This window comes from Lepidochelys kempii, chromosome 10 (assembly GCF_965140265.1).
Source record: "Lepidochelys kempii isolate rLepKem1 chromosome 10, rLepKem1.hap2, whole genome shotgun sequence".
NCBI lineage: Eukaryota > Metazoa > Chordata > Testudines > Cheloniidae > Lepidochelys > Lepidochelys kempii.
The window spans coordinates 45,867,220-45,889,572 of record NC_133265.1 but is presented as its reverse complement, the minus strand read 5'-3'; the positions used below and the strand labels follow the sequence as shown (position 1 = coordinate 45,889,572).

Here is a 22,353-nt window from a genome sequence, read left to right as displayed (position 1 = left end):
GTGACATACATGATGTGACTGAAACAAGGAACGCGGGGGGTTGGATGGGGCAGGAGTCCCGGGGAGCGGGGGTGGGCAACAACCCCCTCGTGGGGTGAGGAGGGAACCATTTGTTAAGATTTTGGCAGCTCATCACTGGATATGGTAGATCTCAAATCAATGAAGGTTACACTCAGAAAGACCTCAAGTCTTCTGGAATATGCTGCTCAAACAGTTTCACTTTTGTTTCTACTGCCTGTCCCTCCCTTCTCACATTTATCTCCAGACTTCTTCTCCTTGTCCAGATCTATTCCACCCCCAACAATCTTCTATTCATTTAACTTTTTGAAACTTTGCACTTTTAGAGAGAGGTAAGGGATTGACTCCGTGTACACAAATTTGCAGAGCGACAACAAGGTTGAGATCTGTTATTTCACACCTCTATATATTATTTATTTATTTAAAAACATTTTTGCTATTAACAAGCATGTTATCTCTAGAGACACAAATCCACAGTTTGAGAACTGCAAAACTAAGCATCTCTGATGGTATCTTCTAGACTGAGCACTGAGTCCTATTGGGTAGATAGAAAGATTAACCTAAATAATCTATACAGAAGCCCCTGAAACCCCATAAAATTGGGTCTCTAATCAGTGAACTATTGGAACTCATTTACAAAATTTTTCTTAAACATTACATGAATATATTGTCTCATGCTACAGAATTAGAATTTATAATCCCTCTACCATGATGAGATATCTTTGAGCTATAATGTATCTTAATTAAAACTATCTTTAGAGAGGATTTTCCTCAAAAAGCATTTTCTAAAAAAAATCCAATTTAAATTTAAAAAATCTGATTTATCTATTTATTTATTTTTTAAAATCATTGATTTTTATCCACCCTGGATCTTAGATAGGGGAAGAAGGAACTCACGTAAATGCCAGTTTGGATGCTGGCCTCTGCCCCGGAGCACTCCACGGTTATGTCAGGCATGCAGTTAAGCAAATCTTGCACCATGCAGGCCATGTCCTTTGGGGTCTCTTTCTTTATCTGAATGGTGAAATCTGCCCCAATCTCTTTGGCTTTTTCCAGGCGGGAGGCAGATAAATCTGGGGAAGGAAGAAATAAATCACAGAACTGCAGCTGGCTGACAAACGTCATGCAAGAAAAGATGTCACACAGAGAGGCCCTGCAGCAAGCATGCCCAGTGGGGCACGGACACATTGCACGCACACAATGCAGGCACATTGGGTGGAAAAGTCTGGTTCAGAACTCCCCCAGCCTGATGGCACACGGATTGGGTAGGAGATCAGCTCTCCTCTCTGGGCTGGTGGGGAAAGACGTGTGACAAGCAACTTAAAGGCACAAGAGATGCCAACGGGACTCTGGCCACATAAAGTTGCCTCTTTCAAAGATGCTGAGGTCTTAATACTCTAAAGCCCACAGACAAGTCATTCTGACCAGGGCATGTAGCAAAGGTGCAGCTGCAGGCACCTGACAACAATGGGGTTCTCTACAGATGTAACATTATCCCCATGGTTATTCATGATTTGTACCGAATTAGCAAACTGCCTAGAAGCCCTGGCTCCTCTGTGCTGGGTGCTGTACAACTATGGATAAAAGAGGGGGTCCTTGCCCCAAAGAGCTTAAAATCAACCTATGAGACAAGAGACAGTTGGTGGAGAGGGTAAGTAGATGGGAGATAATGTAAGAACATAACAAAGGCCATACTGGGTCAGATCAAGGGTCCATCTAGCCCAGTATCCTGTCCTCTGACAGTGGCCAATGCCAGGTGCCCCAGAGGGAATGAACAGAACAGGTAATCATCAAGTGATCCATTCCCTGTCACCCATTCTCAGCTTCTGGCAAACAGAGGCTAGGGATACCATCTCTGCTCATCCTGGCTAACAGCCATCGATGGACCTATCCTCCATGAATTTATGTAATTTTTTTTTAAAACCTTTTATAGTCTTGGGCTTCACAACATCCTCCGGCAAGGAGTTCCACAGGTTGACTGGGCGTTGTGTCATGAAATACTTCCTTTTGTTTGTTTTAAACTGGCTGCCTATTAATTTCATTTGGTGACTCCTAGTTCGTGTGTAATGAGGAGTAAATAACACTTCCTTATTTACATAAGGAGCACAAAGTAACAGCGAGAAAATTATGAAGAAGCGTAATACGCAGTGATCACAGTCTACCAGCTGCCTAACCATAACTTGACTTGCTAGTGAATTCAATACCATCACTTTGGCAGCAAATGCATGGAGACCAGAGCATTGCTAGGAGCCTGGCATTAAGGCATATTGGAATTCTTCTTAACCTGAGGGGGGTCTATCCCTTTGAGGCCAGCACACTGTAACATGGTTGAGAAACAGGTGGTGGGGAGGGAAGTCCACAGAACTGTTAGGAAAGTTTCCAAATCTCTTCTAAGGGTTTCCTTTAGCTTCATGTTCTCTGGGTCTTTGGGGAAGAAATCCGCTCTGAAAAGGTGGACAGTATCCATGCATCGCTGCCAGATGCAGGACAGTGGTGAAACCTTTTGGTTCCCGTGTGTAATAAATCATTGCGGGCTATTTGCTAAGGTGCAGATGACCGTGGACATCCTCTCTTCACATGAAGTCAGGCAGCCAAGCCTGGGGGAGGAAAGGAGGGAAATCCCTCTTCCTGATTTTGCTGTGACACCAGTTTCATGGTTGGATTCCAAAGATCCACCTACATGAGGATGTGGAAAGGAAATCAGGGAGAGGCCACCTGTATCCCCTAGATTGCCTCCTCCTCTTTTTTAGCATTATTTTTATTGGGCCATTGCACAGTTGCTGGAGGATAAGTTTGCTCTTTTCAGCCCTTCAGGGACAAAGACAGCCCTTTGAAAGGGGAGGTGTACATCCCCATCAAGGAGAGGACAGGCCTGGGGGATATCCCCATCAAAATCCTTGGCCTCATCCCAAGAGCAGGAGAGCTGGGGAAAGGCTCTGAAGCAGAGGGACAATGACCCATTTAATAACCAGGGCAGGATCTGGCAGCACTTAGAGGTCCATTCCTTATTGATGGGGAGCAGCTAGGAGACTTGCCTCCATAGTAAGCTTGGGTGTCTGGCTCCCTCCATCTGCAAGTACCAGTCATAAGAACGGCCATACTGGGTCAGACCTATGACCCATTTACTCCAGTATCCTGTCTTCCAATAGTGGCCAGTGCCAGAGGCTTAAGAGGGAATGAACAGAACAGGGCAATTATTGAGTGATCCATTCCCAGTCATCCAGCTGCAGCTTCTGGTAGTCTGCTCGGGACACCCAGGCTAGGGACACCCAGAGTGTAGGGTTGAATTCCTGACCAAACTGGCTAACAGACACTGATGGACCTATCCTCCATGAACTTATCTAATTATTTTTTGGACCGAGCTATATCTTTGGCATTCACAACAACCCCTGGCAATGAGTTCAACAGGTTGACTGTGCATTGTTTGAAGAAGCACTTCCTTTTGTTTGTTTTAAACCTGCTATTCATCTCATTGTGTGAGCCTTGATTGTTGTGTTACGTGAAGGGGTAAATAACAATTCCTTAGTCACTTTCTCTGCACCAGTCATGATTGTATAGACCTCTGTCATACTCCCCCTTAGCCGTCTCTTTTCTAAGCCAAACAGTCCCAGTCTTTTTCATCTCTCATACAGAAGCCGTTCCATACTCCTAGTCATTTTTGTTACCTTCTCTGTACTTTTTCCAATTCTTATACATCTTTTTTGAGATGGGGCAAGTAGAACTGCATTGCGTGGGTCTGCGTCCTTTATTCTACCTCTCAGCTATTTATGTCCTGCTATAGACGCAATAGGCAAATATCTCCACAAACAGATCAATTTGAAATGTGCTGTGCAGATAAAGAGTTTTATAGGCAAATATTTTACAAGTATAAGTAAAATAAAATATTTCTCTGGGAAGTGCAGTAAAACATGTCTAGGCAAATAATGGGTTGGAGAGGCGTTCCTCCTAACGCCAACATGGAAAATATTTTCCTGAAGGCAGCCCGCCTCCTAAAGTTCAAAGAAGGGTAATCTCGCTCCTTGCCACATATAATACGGGAAACATTTGAACAAGACTGCCCCATAGTGGGCATTTCTGAGCCTCTTGCTGTCTGAGTAACAGCATCTGTGACACAGGTGGCTTGGGAAGGACCAAATGTCACGGACAATTACAGAGGCCTCAGTGATAGCTTCACAATCTGAAGGAACTCAGTGGATGACTAATCAAAATTTGTCACACTACGCACAGATTTTATTTCTATAGCACCTCAAGGGTGCCAAAGCACTCTGTAAATTATATACAGAGCAAACAGCACATCGCTCAAACACAGTCACCTCTGGAGGGCGGGGGAATGCAGCAGCTGATCAGCAGAGCACAGCAAAATAATATAATAATTCAGATCAGAAAGAATACTATACCAAATGAAATGCAGGAGGATTTAGAGAGGAGAATGCAATTACCTGGCTTGGAATTCGGCACAAATTCCAAGGTTAGCACCACTACTCTTGAAGAATGTGTCTTTAATTAGCAGATGGAACATCAGTTTTATGCCTCAGCCTGAAGACTGAAACAATAATTGCAATGCTGATGAACATCCATACTCCTAGTTGTGAAGGGTGCAGGTGTATCCTCCTAGTAGTTTCCATTTGGGGGCTCTGGCCTGGGGAACATTTCAGTAAACCTGTGCTAATTAAGCACAGTCCTATTTATATCTCCCTTTACCGGTCATTAAGATGCAGAAAGAAAAACTGGACGAAGAACAGGTCTGCTAAAGACACCTACATACATACACCAGGTGATGATCTTCACATAGGCACCTAGCATAGCTTTGTCTTACCACCAGGCAGTTCTGCTGCTAATTTGTACAGTGACCTGCCACACAGAAAGAGCAGCCTTTTTAGGACATGTGAGAATGAGGCAGCATTTTAAGGATTAAAAGAAGATCTTACCAGTGATTACTACCTGGGCGGCACCCATCATCTTGGCAACGAGCAAGCAAACTAGCCCAATGGGTCCTTGAGCAATAAGGAAGGAAAATAAGATGTCAGAATACAGGAAAATCATGATCACTGTGAAGTGAGTGTAAAGCTCACTGCATTGGGGTTATAGCAGTGCTCCATGGAGGACTGGTACTGGGATTACGGCAGATGTCACGATCCGCTGCAGTGCATTGAGAATGGCAGTGGGCATGACTGTTATTGTTCCAGGTTTGGAGCTGGCAGTGAGGAGAATACTGTCAGATTCCTAGGTATCTTGCTACCACCCAAACTGCCTGTTTAGCCACAACACGCACTTCAAATCCATTTTGGAGCAGGGCTGGCCAAAATGTGGCCAAGGAGTGCACTGCTGACCCAGACCACCCTCAGCCTCAATACAGAGATGCGGGCCATGGAGACCAAGTTGTCAGCACACAGTGCTCCATCCTGAACCTAGAAACCAGGCTGGTCACTCTACTGCATTTCTCTGTGACAGAGCACTCACGACAGGTGGGAAGCACAAGGTGGGTTATTCCATACCAGCCCCACAGATTAAGACTTTGGATCCCAGAGTGACTCCGCCTCTTCGGCAGGCATGGATTCCCACAGAAAGAGGTTCAATGAGGGCCCCTTCTTCAAAGGTGACGTTATCTGGAAGCCTGCAAGAACCAGAGACACAAGCAACCGCCACAATAGGGGCTTTTAATGGTGGTGGGGTGAAGCTAACCACGTCTGCAAAGGTTAATGTCTAAACTGTGCTGGCAAAATGCCCTTATAATTGGAATAAAACACACACCTGTGCACTGCATAAGAGGCTACTATGCAGCAAAGTACCCATCAGCCTCTACAATCTCTCTTTCGGCAGGCACAATTTAGGCACCCACCCTAGAAAACATAATGCTTGGTGTTTGCTGCAATGAGTTGTGAGGATGTTCAGCAATGTGCTGTGGGGATGAGGTCTGCCCTGCCTTTGTGGATGGGTATGGGGGAGAAGGCTTCTGCACCTTCAACTTCTATCATTGTTCTATTCCTGGAGGAGAGGGGGAATGTGCTGCAGATCATCCTCTCTTCAGGTTAATAAGGGAAGTGTTCCCTAAGTTACTCCTGTCAGACCCATGAAATGCTATAGCTTGCAGAGCTGGCCACTTCATCTCACAAAGCAAAGCAAAGGGACATATGATCAGACATCCCCTTATTCACTACCCCATCATACCCTATTGCTGGCCACTGACATGTGGGAAGTGTTTCAACCAGTGGGTTGGCTTGAGATTCATACAAATATTTGGTATATACAAAGAGTTTAACATTTGGTAACTAGGTCCTAGCACTCACTCTCCCAAGAAGAATCGAAGGCACTGACTCTCCATAGTTAGCGGAGTAACTAACACCTGGTCCAAAGAGGGAGTCAAATGCCCCCAAACCACAGTGGTAGTGTCTTGTATGCAGTTGGAACAGGAGTAAATGATGACAAAAGGCACATGGCCAGAGGGAGACAAACCCAATGATTCTGCTATAAGACGGATACTTCTGAGCTGCTGCAAGAGAGATGAGCCCCAGCCCCCTGCTGCTCAATGCAGCCATCCAGAAAATCAGTAGGCAAACCGAACCTCTCACAAAACAGGCACTGGAAACTGTATTTGAAAGGAAGTGTTCCATAAAATGGGGTAGTGGAGGGCAGAGACAGCTGACAAGGCCTCTCCTTTGAGACAGCAGAGGGGCAGCCTGAAGTCAGAGGGCCAGATTCTGATCTCAACTGGGTCAGCGTAAAGCCAGAGAAACTGCTGACTCCCACAGCAGCTCTGTAAATCAGGGCACTTTTACTTAGGAGATAATCTAATCTAAATATAGATAATCTAATCTAAATATAGATTCTGAGGGGTAATTCTCAGCACCTAAGCTTGAAAGTTTTAGCCAAAGTATCTTTCACAGAATCATAGAATCATAGAATATCAGGGTTGGAAGGGACCCCTGAAGGTCATCTAGTCCAACCCCCTGCTCGAAGCAGGACCAATTCCCAGTTAAACCATCCCAGCCAGGGCTTTGTCAAGCCTGACCTTAAAAACCTCTAAGGAAGGAGATTCTACCACCTCCCTAGGTAACGCATTCCAGTGTTTCACCACCCTCTTAGTGAAAAAGTTTTTCCTAATATCCAACCTAAACCTCCCCCACTGCAACTTGAGACCATTACTCCTCGTTCTGTCATCTGCTACCATTGAGAACAGTCTAGAGCCATCCTCTTTGGAACCCCCTTTCAGGTAGTTGAAAGCAGCTATCAAATCCCCCCTCATTCTTCTCTTCTGCAGGCTAAACAATCCCAGCTCCCTCAGCCTCTCCTCATAACTCATGTGTTCTAGACCCCTAATCATTTTTGTTGCCCTTCGCTGGACTCTCTCCAATTTATCCACATCCTTCTTGTAGTGTGGGGCCCAAAACTGGACACAGTACTCCAGATGAGGCCTCACCAATGTCGAATAGAGGGGAACGATCACGTCCCTCGATCTGCTCGCTATGCCCCTACTTATACATCCCAAAATGCCATTGGCTTTCTTGGCAACAAGGGCACACTGCTGACTCATATCCAGCTTCTCGTCCACTGTCACCCCTAGGTCCTTTTCCGCAGAACTGCTGCCTAGCCATTCGGTCCCTAGTCTGTAGCGGTGCATTGGATTCTTCCATCCTAAGTGCAGGACCCTGCACTTATCCTTATTGAACCTCATCAGATTTCTTTTGGCCCAATCCTCCAATTGGTCTAGGTCCTTCTGTATCCTATCCCTCCCCTCCAGCTATCAAATCCCCCCTTCAGGTACGAATGAAAGTTCCCTTCCCCTGCAAGAGGAGAGCTGCCCCATGAATCAAAACAGTGACTTTCCAGGAAACACTGACATCAAATAAAAGGAAATTCTCCTAACAGAGCAGAAATACTGTCACAATCAGCTACACTCGTCTGACAGTGAAGAATAGGCCCTAAACAGCACGGTCTAGTCCTAGCCACCACAGTGTCTCCAAAAGCTGTTTAGGACCCCAGTTTGAAGAAGCCCTCCTCTGCCAGACAGCAGCAGTGCACTCTAGTGGACAGAGTCAGGAGGAGGGACAAACCTTTTCAGATTAATTGTATTTCATATTCCAATGCTGACATTTCATTAGGTACCAAATACAAACCCAGATGAGAAATGGCCTGTTTGTTTGTAAACAGGAAAATGTCTAGTTTATTGCAGGAGAGATTTCTGAAGAAAATCAATAAACCTGTGTGTGATGTTATTGACAGGAACTGTGACTGTATAGATCATTGTTGCAACCAAGATCCTATAGTTGCACCAAATCTTGTACAAAGGAGGTCAAGTAAGGTGTCTATGGAAAGGTCGTAATTTGCTGGTCATGATTATGCTGTCTGTATCTGTGTATCATTTTTGTATTTGAAGTTATGAATATTGGCTATGTACTTGTATCTCAATGTGTTTTATTCTAAGTAACCTCAGTGAAGCATTTGGTCAGCTTCTTGAGAAAGGACTATTCTCAGTAAGTGCCTAATCAAGAAATACTTAACTGATAATGGACTTTGGGAGACGACAATCCACATCTAAGCTTTCCTGGGAACATTCAAACTAACATGTAAACAATGGCATTGGCCTGCAAAAAGCTGAATCATTCATGGACATGTGACTTGCCCAGATGGCTACAAACTCCATCTTGTTGCTGTGATTTTGTACAGAAGAACAAAGGAGTTTCCGCCCACAAGAGAGAGAATATAAAAGGCCCTGGAAGCCTCTCCATTTTGTCTTCAGCTGGCTCAAGAGATGGCCTCTCCTCCCCAAAGAGTTGCCTGAAAGAAACTGGGACAAAGGACTGTAACTACGGGGGTGTGAGTGATTGCTGGACCCAGGCCATAAACCACAACATTGGTCTGAAAAGGATTGGGTCCAGACTAGGAAGGAGTCTAGTCTGTGAAAGAAGCTTATTGGGACATCTCTGAGGGTGAGATTTACCTGTATTCAGTTTCATACTGTATTAGGCTTAGACTTGCATGTTTTGTTTTATTTTGCTTGGTAACTTACTTTGTTCTGTCTGTTATTACTTGGAACCATTTAAATCTTACTTTTTACACTTAGTAAAATACCGTTTTGCTTATTAATTAACCCAGAGTAAGTAATTAATACCTGGGGGAGCAAACAGCTGTGCATATCTCTCTATCAGTGTTATAGAGGGCAGACAACTTACGAGTTTACCCTGTACAAGCTTTATACAGAGTAAAACGGATTTAATTGGGGTTTGGATCCAATTGGGAGCTGGGTGTCTGGGTGCTAGGGACAGGAGCACTTGCTAAGCCATTTTCAGTTAAGTCTGCAGCTTTGGGGGTGTTGGTCTGTGTTACAGCAGATTAGCATAACTGGCTCAACAAGGCAGAGTTCTGAAGTCCCAACCTGGCAGGGAAGACGGGCTCAGAGGTAGCCTCAGCACATAAGGTGACAGTCCCAACGGGGGTCTCTGTGATCGAACCCATCACACTGTGCTAAAGCAGACTACACTCTATTGCTTTATGGACCTAATCCTGCAGGATCCTTGAGCAACTGATTTTTGGGGTAATTTTGCCTGAGTAAGGATTTGGGTCTCTGATAAAACTACCCCAGGGCTTTATCAGTGCAATCACTGGTGCTATGCTGCATACTGAAGTGATACTTTGTGGGCCGTGTTTCAGAACAGAAGCAGGCCAGGACTGTGCACAAGGGTGTACATGTCAGTAATTTGTCTGAGCAGTTACTAGTGGGGGAGGGAGTTCACTAATCTATCTTTTTAAGGATTCTATATTGCTGCTCATTACCAGGGTATTTAATCAACTCCCAGAAAAATCTGATTGATGAAACAAAGTCCCAAGTGGCCTTCCTGGAGTCTTCAGCCTTTTCCAGGGGGGCGCTGTGCTTGGGGTATGAAGTGATGATAGTGACACATGAAGAACTACCTAGTTATTATAGCTCTGTGGAGAGTTAGCACCACATGGGTATCTGTGTGCCTGCTGCCAGAGTGACAACCAGTTACATGTGTACACACACAATCAGTCCATCATCCAGTCTCACATTTTGAAAACCAAGCCCATAACTTCCTAGGTGAATGATTCCTGCTCACCTGCCATGAGCCATGTAGTTACATTAATAAATGCTTTCAAAGTGCCTGGATATACTCACATGGAAGGTGCTAGTGAAAGGCAAAGTGTGATTTTTATTATAACCTGAAAAAAGGAACCAAGCCAGATACTAGTCTCCTCCCTGCGCAGAGCAGGGTACTGAGAGTCTGTTGGGGCTCTGTCGCCGGTCCACAGGGTGAATGTGTGCTTCAATTAATCCATCTAAAAAGAGGGATCATCATACTTAGCTACCTTGCAAAGAAGCTTCATTCATTAATGTTTGCAAAATGCTCCAAGGCCCTCCAGTAAGAGCACAAAGTCCTGTCACTACGAGACAATGATCCCAATGCAGAGGTCCATTTTTGACAACCCAGCAAACATCAGGGATGCTATTTCTAGAGCATGCACAGGCACAAATGAAAGAAGAATGTTAGTCCCTAGCGTTAGTGAATTTCTGGATTTACAGATTTGTTCTTTCTTCAGTGTACATGGAACTCTGTGTTCCACACAAGCCTCCAAATGGGAGCAAACTCCATAGATTAAATATCTACATGGCACTGCCAACAGAGTATTTCGATGGGGTGGATATGCTGGACCCAGTTCATTCCTGGCATGACTCTACTGAAGTCAGAGCAGTTATGCAGGGATGAATTTGGACTGCTAGGTTTTCTAATGCTCCAATTCAGCAAAGTACTTCAGCACATTCTTAACATTAAGCTTGTGCTTAAGTCCCAGTACAATCAAGCAATATGGATGCTCATACGCTTAAATGTTTTGCTGAATCGGAGCCCAAATGAGTTTCTCTGACAACCAGGATGTGACCTTTGGCACCAGTGGGGTCAAATTTGTCTTCAGTGTTGCACAAAGGCTGGATTAGCGGGGGTACTGGCAGCCTGGGACAATCAGAACCAGTCTAGGTCTTCTCAGTTAATACCTGAGCAAATCATATTGCAGGTTTAGCAGTTCTTGCAGTGCTTTCTACAGGGCAGCAAGGGGCTGGCTCTCCTTGATGAATGAGGGAAAGCCCTTCCTGGAGTTTCCAACAGCAGAACCCAAAAAAACATCAGGCCTTACCTTGCCTTATAGAAATGAGAGCAAAAAGAGAGAGGGTTTAAGAAAAGGACACCCTTTGGGGTTAAAGCAGTGATAAAGTCATAGGAACTCTGCAGGAGAGAAAGGTCTAACAAGTTCCTGTCATAAAGTTCTCAGATACCACAGTCAAGAGTGGAGATAAAAACAAAGACAAACAAACAAATAAATAAATAATCCCTAGCTCTTCTACAGTACTTAGCATCTGTAGCTCTCAAAGTGCATTACACAGAAGGTCAGTACAAAGGAGATCAGATTAAGGTCTAGATCACATTCCCAAACATTTCGCAACCAGGCATCTGAACCCTACCTATGCCAGGGGCATCTAGGGAAATAACAAAAAGCGCTTCATGTAACTAGATTACTATCCCCATTGTGCAGATGGCTGAGGGAGAGAGGGAGGAACAATATGGCTAACCCCATACAGGGAGTGGTTATTTGTAGGCAGGGGGCGTGTGTGACTGACTTGTAGCAAAAGCTGGCATTGTGTGCATAATATCGGCACAGGTTTCCATCATCGGGAGGTGTCGCACAGAAGAAGATAGTCGGAGACAGGTTGTAGCGTCCGATTTTGCAGAATTCATCGATGTCTCGCGGAGCACCAGGCTCAATGGCCACTCGATCGCCTGAGTGAGTGAAAGGAGGGTGGGGTGAGACAAGGAGTGTGTGGGCACTGCACCATGTGGAGATCTGAATGATCAAGAGGGATGCCAAGGAAGGGAGAGATCTACCCTGTTCTGTAAACACCCACTGAAAGACAAAGACTTCCTTTGATACACTTCAATCTCTTTCCCTAATGCCATGCTATGGAAGACTCAACACCCAGCCCCAGGGACCCAGCCACACACAGTGTTCAGCATTACAGAAGAAAATATAATATGTAAGAGGCAGACAAACACTAAGAGGATGCAGGCTCAGTCACATGCAGAGCTACCTATATCTTCCCCTTCGTCTAATCACTGTAAATTGGCTGATTTCCTATTCCCATCAAAAAGCCAGCATTTGTCACGGAGTACCACTGAGTGGCATCTGAGATCTCCTGCAATTAGGAACTAAACGGAAACACCATGCAGGATCTGTTGGCAAACATTGGATTTTAATGGCAATCACTGTACTTGCTCTCCAGACTGACAGTTATGATGGGGAGGTAGGCTGGGCTTTTGGTAAAGACCTGGAAGTGCATGTAGGAGTCAGGAGATCAGACTCCAAAATCCAAAGAGCACAAAATCCCTTTTCCCCCATGTGGGAGAGCTCCACATTGCCTGACCCAATCCTTGGACAGCTCAGAGTGGAAAAAGGGCAGTTGTTCACCTGCTCCACAGTCAGGTTTTCTGGAGCTCCACAAGGGAGTATAAGAGACTTGTAAAACATCCAAAATGCTTCCAGCCCTTTTCATTCAGCACGAGAAATCTAATCACTGGGCAAATCCCTCAGTGAGGCTGTGGTCATCTCTCTAGCTCAGGGGTCCTGCTCAGGATGTCCAGGCAGATGGTCATTACTATTGTTTATTAACTGCAGAGCATTCAGCACTGCACAGAACACAGAGAAAGGTTTAGTCCCTGCCCCATAGATCTAACTCTGGGGCCAAACTCTGCTCTGAGTTACACCTATTTAAATCTAGACTCACTCTACTGAAGCCAACAGTCACCCCAGATTTATCATGATGTAAATGAGAAATAATGTACCACGTTTCTTACTAGGCCAGCACTTAAATATCAATGCCAGGTGTCCCCAATTTCTGGAGCACGTACACACAGCAAAAGGAAGTTACAATATTGAGTTAACTGGCTTAATAGAAGAGCTCACTAGCAGCAAGAGTGACTCACATGCATGGTCTACAAAGGCTTTATGTTCTTGCTTGGATTGCATGTTCAATACGTGTCCATTAAATAAACAACAGGATATATGCAATATTCAGATCATATCAGCACTCTTCAAAAGGTCAAAGCAAGTGATTCCTAAGAAGTGCCATGAAGTCAGCTGTCCAACGCGAGCGATGGATGGCAGTGAGCCTTGTCATTTGTGAGGAGACAGTGTTGGCCAAATCACAACAGATCTCAATCTGCCCAATGTACTGTGCAGTAAAGCAGGGACAGGAGACAAAACCCAAGAGGAGCTCCTTTTATTGTAACATCTTACTCTAGGTTTGACTTTAAATAAAAGAGAGCTAGACTTGGCTTGAAAGGGCTGGTGGTTGGTTAGGAGGATTTGTGCAAGGGGTGAGGAGGGCAGTGAACAAACATATAAGGACAACAGCTGTATTTTAGGTAGATATAGGTGCAAACCATAACACTGGGACCCAGCTCTGGCTCCTGAACCCTGAGTCCAGTGGTGCTGGGATCTGCACACCAGTTTTAACCCAATATAAAGGCAGAGTCATTTATGAAATTCAAATCCAAGTTAAGATTTTCATCTAAAGCCCTTATCTGGCCCCCGTTACCATAGTACCCCAGCATCTCACAATCTTTAACGTACTAACCTTCCCAACACCCCTGTGAGATAGGTGGGTGCTCTTATCCCCACTTTATAAAAGGGGAACGGAGGCAGAGGGAGATTAAGTGACTTGCCCAAGGTTGCTCAAGAAGCTAGCATAGCAGGGGACTGAGCCCAGGAGTGCTGAGTTCCAGGCTAGCACTCACACCACTGGACCATCTTCCTCCTCTTTTTATCACTTCCAAACTGAAGGCTTTGGCTCAGCCTTCTCTGGTTTGCAGGATTCCTAATGTTTCATCAATGCACATTTAATATTTCCTAGCAGGCCAGCCTCTCAACCTCATCACAACAGAGAAAGTACATATCAGGCAACCGTCCACAAGATTCAAGGAAACTGCTCACCTGACTTCAGATGGGTTACTGATGACCCCACTTTGATGATGGTTCCCGATGCCTCATGCCCTAGCACCATGGGCTTCTTTACAATAAAGTCCCCAATTCTACCGTTCTGCCAGTAGTGGACATCAGATCCACAGATCCCGACCGAATGCATTCTCAGCAGCACCTCTGGCAAAGAAAGAAAGAGTCATAAACCAGAGACCAACTGCATGAAAGACCTCTGCAGCAAGGTGAGGCATCTGCTTGGCAAAGGCTTTAAAGACTGACAAGGAACTTTCCTACAGAGAGAAGAAAAGGAGTACCTGTGGCACCTTAGAGACTAACCAACTTATTTGAGCATAAGCTTTCGTGAGCTACAGCTCACCTCATCGGATGCATACTGTGGAAAATACAGAAGATGTTTCTATACACACAGGGATGCATCCGATGAAGTGAGCTGTAGCTCACAAAAGCTTATGCTCAAATAAATTGGTTAGTCTCTAAGGTGCCACAAGTACTCTTTTTCTTTTTGCGAATACAGACTAACACGGCTGTTACTCTATTTCCTACAGAGGAACACTAAAGGGGGCCTATATCCTTTTTTGCCTCTGTATATGTACAGGAGGCCTGGAAAGGAGCTCAGTTCTTTCAATAAAATGTTTTTTTCTCCCTACTTATTTTTCATTAGAAAGCTGCAACATGTTAAGTCTTTGATTCCCTTTTATGTTGGAGGACTCCTGGGCTGACTCAGGATATGGACTGAGAGCTTTGCTTGCAAGGGTTTGAATTAAAGCTGTGTTAGGAAAAATCAGAATTTAAACAATCTGAATAAAAATTCCTTCCCCTATCAATTAATCAAATTTCATTTCCCTGGCATTTGTGATATCACAGGAATTGCCAAACCAAATCAGACCCATGATCTATCAAGTGTATCTCTGATATGCAGCCAACCCCTTGACGCTTAAGAGGAAGGTGTCAGAAAACCTGCAGCAGGAAGTAATGTGATAATCTGTTTTTAGGGAAACCTTAACAGTGAGAGGTTGGCTTTAGCCCTGAAGCAGGGCTTCCAAAACGCATTTATTTTTATACTCCATAATTCTATCAGCTCTCTAGTTACCCACAGAGTCTTCCAGCGCACACACACATGCTGAACTTCTAATGCAAAAAATAAACAGAACCCCCTTGCCACTGAACCTTTAAGGAAAATAAACCACAACAACTTTCAGACTTTCTTTATATGCCATTAAAAAGGCATAAAACAGCACAAGCCTGATTTCTTTTAAATCTTAGCAGGTCACCCTTAAGAACTGTGCTGCTAAACCTTTCCTTTGTCTCTCTTACAATTCTGCAGTCCCTCAATGTCACTCCAAGTAACATTTTCAGTCACAATTTTGCTCTCTCTTGGGAGTCACTGTTGCTCAGGGTTACGTGGTGATTTGTAGAGCTTAGTTTAGAATAATCATGACAAGGAAACATTTTCTTCAATAATTTGTAGAAAAAAAGTTTAATAAAAACACTGCCAAAATATTTAACAGAGGAAAAAAAACTACTAGGGTAGGATTGTGAAAAGCACTCAGCATTGGCTTAACTCTCCTCCCGGTGCAGTAAACGGCATCTTTACCACTGATTTCAATGAGAACAGAATTAAGCCTATGCTGAGACGCTTTTGAAAATCTCATTCTAATGTTTATAACTAGAAAAGACACTAGTGAACAATCCTGCACTAGCCCAGGAGTGGACTAGACAGGTTTCAATAGGTTTTCCATCTTCTTCCTCCCTCTATTTCTTTACCTTCCTAATCCGTTCACCATCATTTACTAACATGTTTCATAAAAGTTACACATTTGCAGTTACATCCCATAGGACAGTCGACATTTATGAGATACTTACTGAAATCTGAACATTCTAGATAAGGATCTAAAACTTCCAAGAGCTTAAAATAAAAGACATCTCTTGTAAATGAAGGCAAATGTAATCTAAGAGGAGAGCTCTAGTCTGGGTGCCAAATGAGATCTTTGATTAAATATGATTCACAGGCCTTCGACCTACTTGACTAATATTCAGATAGAATGGGGTACTATGCATTTGAACGCAGCAATAAAGCACATATACTTCAGGGTTAGGGTAATAGACAAACAATCAGATTATCAAAAGGAAACTATGTTTAGTGTTTCTGATCACATGATAAGTAGCCTGAGTCATCAAAATCCCAATGCAATTTCCATTTTACAAGGTTGTTATCTGAATGAGGCCAGAATGGAGTTTCTAGCTATTTTTTCCTTCTCTAGTTTCTATGGGCCCAATCCTGAGAAGTGCAGATCGTTTCCAACTCCCATCAAAGTCAATGCTCAGCACCCCTTTTTGATATCGTTCTCTTTCAGAGGAAGGTAATATGAAGCACACAAACACTGCTGGTTATTCAGATATTATTAAAATGACCTAGTCTCTCGCCCAACTTTATTTACACCTTCTTCCTTCCCAGTGCAAGTCCCATCCACTTACACTTCAGCAGAGTGGATTCAGGTAGGTCTAAAGGAAGAAAACTAATTTTCTAAATCTTATGCATCATTTCTCAATAGGACCCTCAGGACTGTGTCTTTCATAAATTGTTATTGTTCCCAGATCTTGTCAACCGAAAACATGGGGAGAGGGATTTAGCTAACTCCACATACATTTCAGATTTCACCACCATCCCCTCTCAGATGGATGCAAGATTTGACCTGCTCCACCTATATGCTCCATTTTTGAACAATGTTATATGTTATCATAGACGCTATAGTTGGTTTACAGGGGGAGATCAGAGAAGGGCAAATAGAAAATTTAGGAAGAAATTACACTCAAAGAAAACCACAAGGTAGAAGGCAGGCAGTCACTCTAGAGACCTACCATTGGGACCTGGTTCTGGGACCGGGCGATTTTCCTATAGGGAAACAAACAAAAAGCATTCAGTTTGCATTAAAATTTGGGGCTGCTTTCTGAGAAATCCCTAGAATTTTCTCCAGTATATAAGTAATTACAGTAACAGGATCATGTCTTATATACCAAACTTCCCTACAACGGAATAGGACTTGTGGTTTCAGTTGAGCAACTTATCCCATGATCCAAAAAACTCATCTTCTGAAATCAGAGTGGCTTCAGATATTCACAGTAAACCAACAACTTTTAAAGACCGTCAGGATTAAATGTTCCTTTCTAAATGCCTATTCTCACGCCCTTCTCTTGTAATGCTATTATTGCTGAAATAGCTGTCCCTTGAGATCGTTATATGAATGAGGCATTATAAAACCTGAATCATTGACCAATCACAGGGAAAACAAAACAAAAATTCCATGTGGCTGAGGACAAAAACACCATCTTTTCCCCCACAAGTGGAACTAATGGGAGCATGAAAGAAGCAGGATACAGTGGCTATTTAACAGTGTGGAGCCTGAGGATCCCAGGAAAATGAGCATTACACAGCTACTTTGTCATATATAGAAGGGCTCAGCTACAACCCTGGGTCACTTTTCACACCAATAAAAGGTAACCTATATGTTGGCAGGACTTTTACCTCTTCTCTCTATATTTATATACTTACCTGGTTCCCAAACGTTGTGGTATCTGAGCTCCTCCCAAGTATTCAAAGAAAAAAGAATAAGTCCTTAAGATTTCACTACACAAGGAGGTTAAACAAAATGCCCACGTACAAAAATAAACATGGTGCTTTCAAACCCCTATAACTGACTCTGTTCACAGGATTGGGAAGCTAGTGTACAATGGGGAGGAAAAGTGGATTTCTGAGTTGTCGGTAGATTTGCTGCAAAGTTTCTTCTTAACTTTAAAAATGAAAGTGGGGTGGTTGCCATTGTCTTTTCAAGTTGACTGGAACCAGCCCAACTCCCAGATGAAAGACTTCCATTGACTGCAATGGAAACTGAATTGGTCCTTCACTGGGACTAGCATAAGAGCTGTATAATCTGTTTGCTTAGAAGTTATTTCATTATCAAAGGCATACATTGTGTCCTACACCCAGTTACTCCCACACATAAGCCCGGGCATTGGACCTTTGAAAGCAGATATTCTTTCCTAAAAGAATTTCCAATTTAAAAACTCCATAAACACTAAACTCAATATTTGACATCACTATCACAGTACGAAAGCAAAGTTAAAGTGAAGAGAATTGTGTTGTGTTTGGTTTGATTTCACCTCACTATGTTTATTTTTTGCTGTACCTTTCTGCAAAGATGATTTAAATTTTTAGTCGATAAGCAAATATTACTTTGGATTGAAGAAGTGGATTGTCTTGTTATGATTGTCCACAAAGCATCAGCTCCAACAGTCATGTACAGATTACCACAACAGGGCACCAGAGACACCAGACTTACCACCCGTTTTAGGGAAATATTGTAGTATCTCTGATATCTCTGTGAGGCAAATGCTGACTTTTTAGTGGAGCCACTGCACTACACTTCAATATAGATTCTCAATCCCAGCAGTGCTTTTGAACCCACCCTGCTGTTTTTTGCTTTCCTTGGCTCTTTAGTAGCGTAGGGCATAAAGCTTGGGGAAGGATGAGATTTGATTAGTGTGATTTAATGACTGTAAAGTCAAATAAACATGGTGGGCCTGATGCTCATTTACACCGAGATCCCTTAACACAGTCAGAGTGATTTAAAAGTGAATAAGTGTAAATGTGAATCAGATCCAGTGTGCGAGGGGACAGAGAAGTGGGTGGGGCGGAGTTATGGTTGGTATTGCACCTGTCCAATACAAAATCACTGACTCCATAAACATTTCCAATCTCACAGTGAAGAAGCTACTGTCTCATACTTGCACAAAGCATGAGTAACTACACATTGCAGGAAAAACAGTACAGCATGCAAAGAATTGCTCGAAGAATTTCATTGTCACATGGCGTAATGAAACTTCTGCCTCTCACTTTTCAGTAGTTTCTTTGTAACTCCCGAGACTTCTGCAAATTCTGTTTCTGTGCCTGCTGCTGGAGAACAGAATCCCCTCAGAGATGTGTTCCTATCTCCCAGACCATTAAAAGCTGCCACACTTCCAGGTTTTCACACCCTTTCAGGATGGAAGACAAAATTTTCTTTCTGGAAGACATTTGATTCAGCCTCCGAAGACTCTCTCCTTAGACTGAAGGTGCTTGGAATGGCTGAGACAGTCACTGATGAGATCATAAATGCCCTGGAGGCGTTCATATGTCAAGTTTACTATTTGAGATCAACATTACAACACTTGCAGAGCTACATTGGTGGCTGTTTTCCAAGGATCAGACAAATGCCACGAAGGGGTGCATTTTTTACCTGCTATCAAGAACCTCATCAAGCAAAGGAATGGCTCCAGTATTACTGAGCACATCCCAAACTACCCTCTCCTTTCAAGCATGAATGGGTTTTTCCAGTTACACATGAAATACAATGCATTCTTAAATCAATCCTAATCAAATGGTCATGTACAAAAGCCAGATGCTCACCACCATGCAAATGGTTGGCCAGTAGCCTGCCTTGTATGGTGATGTGTGAGTGTGGTGCAGGGGAGGATCAGTATGACAATGTGTCTAGCAGAGTGGTGCCCTAGACAGAGAAGACACTGATGATGACTTTAATGAATAATTTTTTTCAATCCTATATGTCAAGACTAACTTCCATAGGATTACCAAAAATCTGTGTCTTTTTTTATGCAAGCAATGCATCCTTGTGTTACAGTGTAATTTAAAAAAAATTGATTTTTAAACATTTTTTGAATATATATCTTCATAAGTGTTCTAGGTTTGTCACGTTTGGTACCATTGTGTTTGGGGGAAAAAGGGCTTTCAAATGAAACCCAACTGAATCCTTTTCTGACAGCCCTGCATTATCAAAATTTCCACCAATCAGAGGACCTGAAGCTGGGAGCCAGGGGATGGGGCAGTGAGCCCTCCCTGCTACACTGCACAACGTGACAACATTGAAATTATGATTCTGTCAGATTTTTATGAATTAAATGATGCCTCACTTACCTTTCTATCACTAACTTGCCCATGGAATTGGATTTTACTATATCAGTGTTCCCAGACTAAAATGCTTGCTTGCCTGTGCATATCTCACAAGCATTGCACTGACATTCATTGTTAAAATAAGCAGTAAATGATCAACACTGCATATGGACAGTATGTGGCCAAATTCTGCCTGTTGATATTAATGAAGCTCAATGGGGTATGCATCTGGGCACAACCTGCTCTATGTAATTTTAGTGCCCAGAACTTTATTTCTGACCCAGATTTCTTCAGTCCAAGGCACTTTGTCCCACTCAGGACACAGCCAAAGTGAATCAGAAGTTTTTAAAGAAAGCCTTTTTTGAGTTATTCACATGTATAGAAAGCATCTAACAAACGTGTGAACTGGTGAAACACAATTTTTACAACCTCAGCTATTTTTTTTTTAAAAAGTTGTGTGTGAAAATAGGAGTTTGCAATATGTATGAAAGATAATGAAGCTCACAATACTGAAAGTGGAGTATCTAAGAGCATCCTAAAAAACATGCACCCATTTGTTCACTAGGGAGCTCAAAGAAGAACAAAGAGAATGGCCATGGGCCTGGAAAAACTCTCATATGGAGAAAGACTGAAGAGATTGGGACTGTTACCTCAGATAGGAGACAAATAAGAGGGGACATGATAATGATTGTGATAGAGGGGATTTTCAATTAAATTAAAAACCGGCAATGTAAAATTGATAAAAGCTTGTAAATACTATACAAATACAACATATAAATATTATTTATTTGTATTACCATAGCACCTAGGAGCCCCAGTTGTGGATCAGGACCCCATTGTGCAAGAGATTGTACAAAGAAAATAAAAATAGAGTCTAGAACTCACTGCCACAGGAAGTCATTAAAGTCAAGAATGTAATGAGATTCAAAAAGTGATTGGACATTTATATGAATAATAAGAATATGCAGTTATTACAGTTAATGCTAACAAATATTTAGAAAGGAATATTAAACCCCATGTTTCAGGGCTTAAGCCAATCTCTAACTATTAGAAATCATGAGGTGATCCAAAGCGGGCACCTCCTCTGCCTTTGTCAGAGTCAGGATACTGGACTAGATGGACCTTGGGTGTGATCTAGTACTGCAATTCCTATGTTTCTATTTAGAAAACTGTACATTGTATGTGTATGAGATGCACATTATTATAAGTGTTGCTTTTTAATACTGTTTTGGCAGATGTTACCGCTATCTCAAATATGGCTGTGAGCCACACATTGTATATAACACTGCTCACTTTGTTTGAGCTGCACAGGAGCAATAAAAATAAACTGAGCCACAACAGGTGACCAAAGTCTGTATTTAATATCAAGCACCTGCCAGATCAAAACTATTTTCTGTGACTACCTCACTGCTTATCAAAGTTCATTAAGACATAGGCCTTGATTTTCAGAAGTGGCCTCTTTATTTGACATCTTCCAAATTTGCAAATGCAAATACCTGTACACACAACAGATGTCTATTTACCTGACTGGAGCCAGAAAGTTCGATTCCAAATTGAAGCACTTATGAAAATCAGGCCCATAGTGTGCAAGTTTAACACAATGCAATTCCTCATTGGGTCATTTTTGGCACTCTGTCATTCCAACCTGTTAGCTATGTTCAATGTACACCATGAAATGTTGTTTATCTTTTCTCTTGTGTCCCAGCAGCACCTTCTGGTGCAGGAATATGTACTGAACTGTATGGCTTCCAAAGCCCTCCCCACCACACACCATCAAATGCAATACAAACAGAATGTTAGCAATGCTCTTCTTTCCCAGAACCTGTACAACAGGGATGCCCACACTTTGCCAGCAGAGGCTCATGCTAGCAATTTGCTGGATCATGAGAAATGTGCAGAATCTGGGTAAAACAGAGAAGACTGCAGGGTTAGTTTGTCACTCTGTAGTCTAGTGTGGTGAAACTTCTCCAGCGTCATTTCCCTGCCATCTCTTCTCCGATCTCTTGCCCTCCTTTGGGAGTGCCCCTACCCTGCCAAATAGAGCTTCAGCGGTGCCAACCCCTGTCTCCCCAGCTAACCCACTGAGCCCTACGATCCTCACTCCCTGCCAAACTCGGGGGCAAAAGGAGCTTCCATTCCACTCCTGGCCTGGGAGGGCCCTGAGTCCTCTGACTTCTGAGGAGGTACAAAACAGCCTTGCCAAGGACCAGAAAGATTTCAAATCTTCCTCCATTTAATTCTAGTAGGTCATTTGATATTGTGTCACATGAATTCACTGCGTATATTAATGCCAACTGGCCTGGACAGGAATAGTCATGTGCATTGAAAACAGGTTGAAGGACAGTAACAACAGGCAATAATTAATAGCAATGGACATAGCTGGAGTAGATCTG

General features: G+C 43.1%; 1 protein-coding gene across 2 annotated transcripts in view; it reads right to left on the bottom strand.

The window, feature by feature from the left end:
• The window catches only part of SORD (sorbitol dehydrogenase), a 39,072-nt gene that overhangs the window by 15,576 nt on the left and 1,143 nt on the right, over positions 1-22,353 (bottom strand). The window contains exons 2-7 of one of the 2 annotated variants that reach the window (XM_073363240.1): positions 16,876-16,909; positions 14,014-14,178; positions 11,645-11,804; positions 5,514-5,632; positions 4,947-5,012; positions 916-1,091 (exon numbers count right to left, since the gene is read on the bottom strand). In XM_073363240.1, coding sequence (XP_073219341.1) covers positions 916-1,091; positions 4,947-5,012; positions 5,514-5,632; positions 11,645-11,804; positions 14,014-14,178; positions 16,876-16,909 — 720 coding nt within the window. The remainder of the gene's footprint in view (positions 1-915; positions 1,092-4,946; positions 5,013-5,513; positions 5,633-11,644; positions 11,805-14,013; positions 14,179-16,875; positions 16,910-22,353) is intronic. The other variant, XM_073363241.1, reaches the window with a different exon arrangement.